The sequence below is a fragment of the Macrotis lagotis genome, chromosome 3, assembly GCF_037893015.1.
Source record: "Macrotis lagotis isolate mMagLag1 chromosome 3, bilby.v1.9.chrom.fasta, whole genome shotgun sequence".
Taxonomy (NCBI): domain Eukaryota; kingdom Metazoa; phylum Chordata; class Mammalia; order Peramelemorphia; family Peramelidae; genus Macrotis; species Macrotis lagotis.
Genome location: NC_133660.1, coordinates 34,409,576 through 34,421,798, shown reverse-complemented (window position 1 = coordinate 34,421,798; position 12,223 = coordinate 34,409,576). Strand labels below are relative to the sequence as shown.

Here is a 12,223-nt window from a genome sequence, read left to right as displayed (position 1 = left end):
TGTGGAGGTGTGATTGTGGTTGTGCCTGCATGTGTGTGTGTGACGTGGGCCGGCAGCCCCCCCGCGGGGATGGGGGTGCAGGGAGGAGCCGCTGCCGCTCTCTTAGCGGCCCGCAGGTTGCAATGCGGGCGCAGATCGCCTGCCTCCGCCCCCCCAGCCCCCACCCCGCGCCTCCCGCCCCCTGCCCGCCCCTGCCCGCCCGCCTCCCTCCCTCGGCCTCCTCCTCCTCTCCCTCTTTTCTCCGCTTCCCCTCTCGCTCACGCCAGGACCCAGGCGTCCTCGGCTCTGCCCGGAGGGACCGGCCGGGGGCCCGCCGCTTAGAGATCCCGCCCAAGGGCCGCCCGCAGCCCTCCCCTCCTCCCTCTCCCTCTCCCTCGCTCTCTCTCTCTCTCTCTCTCTCTCTCTCTCTCTCTCCCCCTCTCTCCCCTTTTTTCTCCTTCTTGCACACTGAGTTTGAGAGCAAAGGGGGGGAGAAGCTGCAGAGGAGGAGGAGGAGGGGTGGGGGGTGGGGAAGGAGGCTGGGATAAAAGCTCAAATTTCATTTTCGGGGAAGGAAAGCGCAGAGGAGCAAGTCTTTTTTCTTTTTTCCTTTTTATTTTTTTGAAAGAAACTTTTTGGGGGGTTGTTGTGGTTGCTCCCCTCCCCCCCGCCCCCTTTGGGCGAGTTTTGCTTTGCCCAAGTAACTGAAAAGTGAAATCGCCTCGTGATGGTCCTCCTGCCCCTTTGGTGGCTAGCAGCTGCTCTGGTAGAGGTTAGGACGTCAGCTGATGGACAAGTAAGTGGAACAAACAAACAAACAAACTCCCCCCACCCCGCCCCCCGAGACTTGACTTCTCCTCCCACTCCTCTCTGCTCTCTTCTGCACAAGCCGAGAGGGAACGCCGGATCCGGATGGATGGATGGATGGATGGATGGATGGATGGATGGATGGATGGGGTGTGTGTGTGTCGGTATCCGGGGCATGTGTGGGTCTGCTGTGTGGATCTGGGGTATGAGTGTGTGTATCTGGTATATGAGTGTGTATGTGTGTACCTGGTGTATGAGTGTGTATCTGGTGTGTGTGTGTGTGTGTGTGTGTGTGTGTGTATCTGGTATATGAGTATCTGTTGTGTGTGTACGTATCTGGGGTATGAGTGTATCTGTGTGTATATCTGGTATGAGTGTGTATCTGGGATGTGTGTGTTTGTGTGTGTGTGTGTGTGTGTGTGTGTGTGTGTGTGTGTGTGTGTGTGTGAGAGAGAGAGAGAGAGAGAGAGAGAGAGAGAGAGAGAGAGAGAGAGAGAGTCCTTTTTCAAAACACTGCACGGGAGGAGAGTTGGGCAAAGCTGGTCCTGGAGCCCAGGGCCTGTCCTAGGTGCAACTCGCCCGCTCACTCTAGCAAGCAGAAGAATGACTTGGGGGGGGGGGGGCGGTGTTGCAAATCTCCCTTCCCCCTCCCCTCCAAGTGTCAACTCATGAATGAGACCCTGGAGGAGCCTTGGCTTCTTGTCTTCCCTTGGCATCCTGTCTCCCTGGGCTTGTCGCTTTCTCCCGGGGTCGGGATCCAGGAAGAGCCGGTACTCCACGTGTCCACGGAGAATCGCTGCCCGGTTTGGGGTTTGACAGATGGGGGGGGCAGGCAGCCTTTTCCTGCCTTTTCCATTTTCTTGCCCCACCAGCCTACCTCTGTGGCCACTTTCCCTCTTCTCTCCTCCCTCCTCTACAGCCCCTTCCACTCCAGCTCCTCCTCCTCCTCCTCCTTCTCCCCCCTCTCTAAAAAAGCTAAGTTCTGTTTTCTTTCCCCCAGTCGGTCTTCCCCAACCCCCACTCTTTTGGAGACTCAAGGTGAAGGTTGTAAACTTCGATGAGTCCTTGAGAACTCTAAATGGGAGGAAGGAGCTGCGTTTTGTAAATTAAATATGGACAGGAAGACTGTGGAATTTGCACGCATGCAGCCTTTCTTTGCTGAGTGTGTTTCCAGTCTTCCAGTCTTCCAGTCTGCCTGCTCTGAGCCAAAGCAAAACTTCCAGAAACTCTCTCCTGAGCTCAGATCCCCAGAGTTGGGTCCTTTTTCAGGACAGATCTCCTCCCCAGGGGCCCCCAGGAACCCTACCCTCTCCATCATCCCGCCTTTGTCATTTAAACACTTCCTTTCCTGACCAAAATCTTGGTTTGGATCCTTTCAACCTGGCCCAGCTTCAATGATTTTCAAAAATAGGGCATTCGATGTGAAGACGACTTGAGTTCTGTCCCTGATAGTAGTGTAAGTGTTGGGGTGTGGGTACAAATAGGCAAATACACTGACAGCCGGCCTCTCACGCACTATCATTGATGAATGAAGGCAGAGAAATCTGGGACTGCTTTAGTGGCTAGCTAGTTTCTCATCATCATTACTGGAAAGTAGAAAATTTTCAGGAGAAAATGCTCATTAGATAGGACAGGACCTCCAGTAACTTTTTTCTTTCTCTTTTTTTTCCTCTTTTCAGGTAGATAACGAAGGAATGGTGCAAATAGGTAAGCCTTATTGATTCTTTTCAACAGTAAGATGTCAAGTAAATTCTGAAAGTTAGCTTAAAAATGTTTCTGATGGATATCTTGCTATGTAGTTGGCAGTGTTCTCCCCCATTCATTAGTTGCCTCATCTCAAGTGAAGCTGTATCTGAATGGTTAGGGGGACGATTGTCCTTCTTTTATTTGTTCCCCCATATTTTTCCCCTTTCTTTTTTCTAATTAACAAGATCTTCTTAAAATTGTTTATTATTTTTATTATTTCATACACCCATACAGAAAGAAAAAGTGAGGCAAGTGACTTAGCACAGCACCCCCTCATTCAAATCCAATTCATGTGCTTATCATGGCATCACCTCTCTCATGTCGTTTTCCTTGAGAATGAAGGACCATCACCATCATTATATACAGATTGTCTTGTTCATATATGCATTTTGCTTGTTTTCCATATTAGATTGTAAGCTCCTTGAAGGCAGGGATGGACTCTTGCTTTTTCTTATATCTTCAGCTGTTAGCACATATTTGGTGCTTAATAATTGTTTATTGATGGAGAGACTGACTGTAGGATTCCACAAACCTTAAATTTATCATAAAATTTTAATTCATTATTGTAATATTGTTATTTGTCTTTCATTCTCAAAGAAGACCTTGACACCAGGAAAGTGATACCATGACTTGCAAGTGAATTGGATTTAAATGAGGGAGGAGGGCTGAGCCATGTCACCAGCTTCACTTTCTCCTCTGGAACCATCTGGGTCCAGTGGCAGGATAAAGACCAGAACTGGAGGTGACCCAGTGAGAGATGGAAGCTTGGCCTTTTTAACCTGAGGTCTTTTCCAGGTCTCAGCTTGAATGAAGCAACACCCATTCAGTGATTAAGGCTAGGTAAGAAATGAGGCAAAAAATGACCTTTTTTCCCCTCAGTCAAAATGAAAATATTTATATGATGAATATTATAATATCCTTAGCTTTTTACTTACATTCTTGCAAATGGGAAAAAAAAAACACTTTCTAGGCAACAAGCTGCAATCTTATTCATGGTTTTGTTGTCTACATTTCCTTGTAGTCTCTTGGCAAAAAATTGTCTTTGAGTAAAGAATTTGCTTTATTGACATAGCTAGGAATGTTCAAGTCAACTTTAAAGGAAGTTGTGCTTTATGGCATAAACACATACATACTATAAACACATTACATATATACACGTGTATAAAATTACTGATGGAGAGAAGATAAATTCTAGCAATTTGTTTCTTTTAGAAAAGAAGGAAGAATTCTTCTCCCATAGTCTCCCAAAGTTGTACTTTTTTTCCAATTGATGGGGAGAAGATAAATTCTTTATTGCTATTAGGAGATAAATAGGAATTCTACTCCCTGAATTTGCCTCCTACCTACTTTTTAAATGTTAGATCCCTTAGGTCTTTTGTGTTAGATGATGAGAGCAGGTCATAGATCTTGTGGGGTGGAAAGGAAAGAAAACTTTTCATTTTATTTTAGGCATATGGCCTTTATAAATAGCCATTTGTAATGTTTATTTATTAGCTAGGATCTCTTCTGCTCTTTGGTCTGTTGAGCTTATGAAACTTTTAAAAAAGAACCTATAAAACATCTAATTGCCTCAGCAAGGAATTCCTGGTGTGGGAATTCCCTCCTACCATTTCAGGCTCACACTCAATAGGTAAGTTTTAGGGTTTTCTGGAAGGAAAACAGGTTTCAAGCCTCCTCTCTACCACATAATCTCAAGTTGTTGTTATATCTGTGTTCTTACAATGCTGAAGTCACAACTCTAGAACCAAATATAATGATATGAATGATTTAAAAGATTCTACAATCATATTCAAATTGTAAAGCATCTTCCTCACAGAATACCAGTTACATTGATAGTGCAGGGTTATCAGCCTCCTTTTACACATGAAGACATTGAACCTCAGAGTCTTGACTCCAAATCCAGCCTACTTTCTATTACTTCATGATGCTACTTCTGAATCAACTTGGGGACTTAAAAGAAGGTTTTCTTCAATAACTATTAATGAAGTTTTTAAAAATCTTGCATACTTTGAATTTAAGAATACGTTTTTATGATTATCTATTCTTCAGGGAACACTTTCAATGAGAATCAACTTGTTTGAGATGGGACCAGTGCCTCATCCAACAAATTGCCCTGGTTCAGACTTGAGGTCTGACCTTTACTATTATTATCGAGGTTGGATAGAGAGCTGGCCAAGGAAAATGGAAAGACTTAGGTCCACCCCTGAAACCATCACGATCAAGAAACCATCATGACCATGGGCAACCTTTAAACCTTTTAGTGATCTTGGCAACTCTTTACACTACAGAGTGTACAAAAGCTGCCCACTTGCACTGGTAGGGGGATTTCCTTATCTGGAAGATCCCTTTAATCACCATAACCACAAGACCAGATCCTATTTCCATTATGAGTAACAATTATAACAACTTTTATCTAAGGATTCAACCAACTCTTTCCAGGGGAAGGGGGTGTAGAGAGAGACAGAAACAGATTCAGACAGAGTTACAAAGTCAAAGACAAAAAGTGTGTTGATGTGCTAGTGAATCTCATGTTATGAGATCTAGGTTTAGCTATTTTCAAATAATTTAAGGGAAACTCTCTTCCACACCCAAAGGATTTTGAGTTGAGTGTGTGTGTGTGTGTGTGTGTGTGTGTATGTGTATGTGTATGTTTAAGTGATATTATTTGAAATTTGGGTTTTGGTCATTTTTCTAACTATTATGGCAAAATCTGGTTTACAAATAGTTTACTTTAGAAAACATTTTGTAGATTTTTTTTGAGTGTCATAAAATGGATACCTTAATATTTAGCTAGATTTACTTGCCTAAAATTGGGATGTGTGTGTGTGTGTGTGTATATATATATCTTATTTTTATATCATTGTTTGAATGTAACACATTCAAATAGAACATTGAACCTGGAATCAGGAAGACCTGAGTTCAAATTTTGTCTCAGATACTTAATAACTCAGTCACCCATGGCAAGTCACTTCTATTTGCCTCAGTCTTCTCAACTCTAAAATCATAATAGCATTCACTTCCTAGTCTTTTTCTTTCACCTCCCCACCCCTCCCTTCCTCTTTGTCTTCCTCCTTCTCTTTCCCTTCTCTTTCCCCTTCCGGTAATGGTGAGCAGTTGTTGACTTCTCAGAGAGGCCATGGACAAGAGGTCTTATATTTGTCCTATGTGTATAATCTTCTAACATATGAAGTGGATTGAATTGTACAGAACTGATTAATTCTACCCAATTGAATGTTAAAGACACCATGAAAATTTCATGAATAATAACCATGGAGAAACTAAATTTTCATTATCATCTGGTTGACTTTTCAAGCATCTTCAGTAGATGTAGGCACTTAATAAATACTTACCATTGACTGATGAAAACATAAAAAGATGACCTGTGGCGATGCAAAAGGGCAATGTTTTACCCTTCTTCCCACACTATCCCTTGGAAAAATGGTCTCTTGTTTTGTGGTTGGATCTGACCATGTTAGAAACTGAGCTTGGTCAAATGACTCAGATTTTGAGTCTTGATCCATTTCTCCAACCCCATCTGCATCAGAGACAACATGCATGTCTGTTTGCTGTGATATGACTAACCTAATCCCCCTCTTCCTCCAAAAGTCTTTTCTTTTCTGACTCATGGAATGGAATTGTAGGCTTTTGGGGGGGTAATTATGGGTATTCTTGCTGACTCTTCTTTTTGAGTAATGAAGATAAGTTTTGGTGACACACAAAGTTTGGGACAGCTGAGCATGCTATAAAAACTGGAGAATCTGCCAAAGAATCTTTCTGATTACTACCTTTTCTTCTTCAGGCACCACACTGGGACTGCTCTGAATTATTTGGGGGAAAATATGACCAAGTTTTATTGTAGTAGTGGCTATTCCTCCACCATCCCCAGGCATGGGACACATTGATTTTTTTCTGGCTGGATTTAATTCTGCATTTTCTTATTTTTTTGGTCCCTCTTGCCTCTCCCCCTTCCCCAACATCATGTAGCCAGTTACCCCATCATTTCTGGTTATCCATTTGTCTTAAAACTTTTTTGATAATTTTCAAGCTTGTTTGATCAGGTAGTAAATATGACATAATAATGATGATGATGATAATTAGCATTTATAACTGAGAAGAGGAAGTAGAGTGTAGATAGAGTGCTGGGCTGGAATCAGGAAGACTTGAGTTCAAATCCAGTGTCAGACAGTTACTAGCTGTGTGACTCTGGGCAAATCACTTTAACTTCTCTTTGCTATTTTCCTCCATTGTAAAATAGAGATAATAGCAACACTTTCCTGGAATTGTAAAGTGATTAGTATAGTTTCCGGCAAATATTAGGCACTTAAAAAGTGCTTGTTCCACCCTCCCCCCTAACATTACCCTCACCTTTAGCTTTAAAGTTTATAAAGAGTTTTTTGTATGTTATCTCATTTGATCCTCACAACAACCTTATGAGGTAGTTGCCTTTATCATCGCCATTACAGATGAAGAAACTGAGTCTGAGAGACTTGCCTGGGATCACAAAATGAGTGAGTGTGTAAGGTAGGATTCATACGCTGTTTTTCCTGATTCTAGGATTAGTGGTTAGGTGAATATTCAGAATTATCTCAGGTCTTTTCTCTTTCTTCACTTCAGTTTTATTTCCCTTCCATTTGCTAGCAATTTGTGTTAAAATGTTTGATGGATGGTGAAGTTGAATTTATTGACTAAAAAATTATCTATGGATTTCAATCATATATGGTGTTGAAGTCCCCATAACCAAAGAGAACTGAGAAAATTGTTGCTAGCCTCATTTATTACAATTGTTATTGTATCCCTTAAGTTTCTTAGCCAATATATGTAATATTTGTATAGCATATTATCAGAACTTTTTTTGCCTTCATCATTGAAGTATTCCACCCCTATGCTTTTGATGCACCCCAGCTTCTTTTCTGTGTCTCAGGTAACTATGGTAACCTAATCTTGGAATCCTAGGGTTGGAACAAACCCCCAAGGTCACTTTGAGCCTTTCCCTGCTTTTAGGCAGGGCTGATCATCCTTTTGACTGAGGGTAGCCAGCCCAAATTATCTTGAAAATCCATTAGGGGCAATTCTAGGTTGCCTGGTAAAATCATCAGTGGTTCAGATAGGAAGAACTTGGCTATACTCCTAGGAATGCATGTGTTGCCAATGATGACCCTTGCTTAATTTCCCAAAGTAGAATGCCATCACCATCGCTCCTGGATAACCACCCTATGGCCTTCTTTTGTCAGATTACCAGGTCATCTTGGTGATATACTGCTTGCTGAATTATTATGGTAGCATAGATGTTTTTGGCATTTTCTTTTTCAAAAACTTTTTTTTGGTCTTGGCATACTGAGACTGATAATTGGAGACTGTCACAGAGTCTGCAAATTTTCATTGTTTTTTTCCCCCCTGAAAGATGGGATCAATTAACCATTTAGACAGATTTCTATTTTCTGACAACCCATTAAATAAATATGTGGAATTTTGTTGCTACTAGAAGGTTCAACTCCTCCTTAAAATAGAACCTGTAGATTTATGTTCTTCAGAATGTGGCTAATGAATCTCTTGACTTAGTAACCTCAGTTGACAGATGTAATTAATTCAGTTTCATTTCCCAAATGCTTTCAGAATACTTTGCTGACTTGTTGTAAATTCTTAGGAAAGACAGTCTAATGTTTTGTGGTGGAATTGCAGTCTATTGTTCATAAACATGATTATTGTGGGTTTGGGATGATGAGTATTTATAGAATTTGACCCTGTGTGAGCTGCCAACTTCACTTAAAGGTTTTATCTGACAGTTAGAAAGATTATGGTGAAAATACATAGAGTTTGAGATGACTTTTAGTGTGTTGCAGCGTCAATGGAGAAAAGGCTGCTGACCAATGGAAAACCCTCTCTCAGTTTCCAGTGACTGGAAACTGGTACCTGGCCATACCTAAAAGCAATTTCTTTAGATCTATATTTGGAAACTTTTTGGTTCCATATACCTTGGAGATTAGAACTATTTCAGATGACAACATCCATTGAAAGCATTGTTTTAAAGTGATTCATTTGTTCTCATCATTTTCAAGAAATTTCAGATAGAAACAGCCTTGGGATAAATTGTTGTTCTCTTTGCAGTGTTTGGCAGATCATTGTCGAATGGATGGTGCAAACACATCCTGGGTACTACTCCAAAACAGATTAAATGACAGGAATCTCTTCCTGTTTTCCTATGATTACAATAAGACCTTTTTTAGCCAGGGCTCTATGCTTCAAAAGCTTTTCATTCCATGTAGCTTGGAAATTGATGCTTTGGGACAGTGAAATCTATTCAACCTTCTAAAGTTTTCCGATTCAGTATTATGTCTAGGAGTTTGATGGACCTAACTTATAGAGACTTCTTGCAGTGCTGTAGACCACACATTCTCTTCTTTTATGAGTTTTCTCTCTTTCCCTCTCAAGCTTCTACCAGTAAATTATCTGATTGATGTCAAATTGCTCATTTTGGTCATTGTGTTGCATTGTCTTTGGATTGCCTTAACCCACTAGCTGATTTTTTTTTCTTTTCTTTTTCTTTTTTTTGGCAAGACATTTCAGGTTAAGTCACTTGTCCAAAGTTACACAGCTTGGAAGTATCACATGTCTGAGGCTGGATTTGAATTTGACTCCTCTTGACTGCAGGGCCAGTGTTCTATTCACTGCACACCTAGTTGCCCTTGACTTTGAATTTCAGTTGCTGATTTTTATATGGGAGAGATAAGTCATTCATATATATATCTTATAAATATGAAATAAATTCATACCAATATATACAAGGGTGTTTGGGAAGGAAGGTTGCCAGCAGTTAGGGAGATCAGAGAGGGCTTCATGCCGAGGATAGTGCTTTAGTTGCATTTTCAATTAAGTAGAGGAATTCTTTGAGGGAGAATTAAGAAGGCAAAATGCCGTATGTGAAAAGATCCAGAGGTAAGGATTCAAGTGCTGTTGCCAGCATTCAATTTGACACTGTTTAAAGTTTGCCTTGCCATCTATCTTAACAGTTTCAGGGAACATGAAATCCCCCTGTGACTGACAGTCCCCTATTTTGAAGTTGCTGCCCAAGGCATGAATCATAGGTTGACCTTTGAGGAGCAAAAGGAGAATAAGGAGCCAGCATAGGAAGAGGATGAGAAGGATTAGCATCATTATCACTGAAGGAGACAAGATTTTATTAAATATCTGTGCCAAACAGTGTGCTAAATGATTTATGTAGATTTCTTCATTTGATTCTCAAAACAATTCTAGGGGGCACATTCTATTATTATCTCCAATTTACAGTTGGGGAAACTGAGGCAGCTCATGGTTAAAGTGACTTGCCCATGATCACATAGTTTGGAAGTGTTTAAGGCAGGATTTGAACTTGGACTTTCCTGATTCTGGTCCAGGTTCTTTCCACTTGTAATACCTAACTACCAAATAATTTTTATTTGAACCCCTTTTAAAATTATATTAGGAATCCTTTTGAATTTAAGCTCTCCAACTTATACTTGTGGGATCTTGAGTAAACTATTTTTCTCTAGACCAGTTTTTTTCATCTGCAAGTCTTGGAGTAGGGAATCGCTAAAGACTTTTCCATTTTTCTTTTTTTGGTAATCCATTTTCCCCCTTATAAAAATCTTATTGATATATTTTCTTTTTTTTTAATAGTGCCTACATTTCTCAATATATCCCTCCTAAAGAGTCATTCCTTATAACAAAGACTAAAAAAGAATTAGGAAAAAAAGCATTCAAGAAATAGTCTGCCATTATCTACAGGTTCCACTGGGTCCCTGTATTGCAAAGAAGGCAGTGTGTGTGTGTGTGTGTGTGTGTGTGTGTGTGTGTGTGTGTGTGTGTGTGTTCTCATAGCTCATCCTTGGAGTGACACTTGACTATTGTAATTTTTCAACATTCAGTTTTGATTGTTTTGCGGTTGGTCTTTCTATAAGTGTTTTTATGTTTCTCTGTTTTCATCTTATTTGTAATTACCTAAAGCACAACCACATTCCATTACATTCATGCACTACAATATTGGTCAAACATTCTGTAATTCATGAGTGTCTATGTTGTTTCCAGTTCTTTGCTTCAAAATAAATATAGCTACAATTTACATGCATATACACACACATATATCTGTAGATAGATATTCTTTCTGTCTGACTTTTTTGGGGAATATGATTAACAAGGAGTTAATGGGCATGGGCATTTTAGCCATTTTTTAAAGTACTTCCAATTTATATTGGAATTCAATTTAATTCAATTCAATCAATTCAAACATTGAACAAATCACAGCTCTGACAATCATGTATTCTTGTGCCTTTTTTTTCAACAACTTCTCATTGATCTTTCTTGTCATTTGTCCTCTCCCAATTTGCTGATGAAACCTTAGAATTTGCTTGATTTGAAACACTTTCATATGTTTTATAATTTATAATTTTTATTTTTAGAACTTTTTATACAAAATTCCAAACATACATCAAAAACTTTGATGCAAATATTTTTTTTCTCCTTCATTGACTGCTTTCCTTTTTATTCTGGTTGTATTACCTTTGTGTAAAACTTTTTAATTCCATCAAAACAAAATTAACTATTTGTATTCCATGGTTTTGAGCTACTTTCTCAGGGATAGCCCTGAAGGATTGGGGGTATGCTTTTTCCATTTTTTAATTTTCTTTTTTTTTAATTCTGTATGACTCAGAAGCCCACTATGTTTAGTAATTTATTTCATTTAATAAAGCACATTCAATTATCTTTTAGAAAGGGATATTTTCCAAGGTGATCTAATGAGGTGGCATAATCCTTGATAATCCAAAGTATGTATCACTCTCCTATGACTGTATACAGAGTGCAAAGGAACATGGGCTCAAGCTTAGATATCACATGTGGAAATCCTTTTATTAACATCTTCAAAATGTTCTCATTATACAGTTTTCCCTATGGATTCTTTGTAGACCCAATCTATCCTTGACTTTTAACATATGCTGTCTTTAGCTGAAACCTACTGGAAGAGTGATGGAAGCCCCCCTGGGACAGTAAGGAGATGGAACCATAGACTTAGAATCAGAAAGATTTGAGTTCAAAACTGGCTCAATACACTTAGTAGCTGTGTGACCCTGGGCAAATCATGCTATATTGTTAGCTTCAGTTTCCTGAATGAGTTGGAGAAGGAAGTGACAAACCATTCCAGTATCTTTGCCAAGAAAATCTCAAATGGATTTACGAAGAATCAGGTGCGATTGAACAATAACAATTTTTTAAGAAGCAGACTCCCTCCTCCCATTTAGAAATCTGGATTCAGTCCTCTCTACTTTTCCTGTAGCCCATAGGTGGGGTCATGAGTTTGTTCTAAGCGGCTTCTTTTCTTTTCCACTTTCTTCAAGTTTTTCTTGCATCTTTGTTTCATTTTGTTCTTTTTTAAAATTTTATGATGATTCATTTTTTAATACTGCAATTCAGTATTCAGTCTCTATTTGTTACTAAACAACCTCTGCATCATGATATAAGTAATCAATAGTTATCTATATCTCTTGAATACTAAACTCTTATCAGGAGGTTTAATACAAGATTTTCTCCTCATTTGATTGTTTTTCTTCTTCCAAGTATATTGATTTTGTTTGTTCAAAAGCATTTCCTTTTTAAATCAAAGTTATCTATTTTATTTTTCTCTAATTGCCTCCATTCCTTGTGTGTTTAAAAATACAGCTCT

At 39.6% G+C, this 12,223-nt stretch overlaps 1 protein-coding gene across 1 annotated transcript in view; it reads left to right on the top strand.

The window, feature by feature from the left end:
* The first annotated feature begins 546 nt into the window (after positions 1–546).
* The window catches only part of ADAMTS3 (ADAM metallopeptidase with thrombospondin type 1 motif 3), a 296,116-nt gene continuing 284,439 nt past the window's right edge, over positions 547–12,223 (top strand). The window contains exons 1-2 of the mRNA XM_074228436.1: positions 547–775; positions 2,466–2,493. Of these exons, the coding sequence (XP_074084537.1) occupies positions 707–775; positions 2,466–2,493 (97 nt within the window). The 5' untranslated portion in view covers positions 547–706. The remainder of the gene's footprint in view (positions 776–2,465; positions 2,494–12,223) is intronic.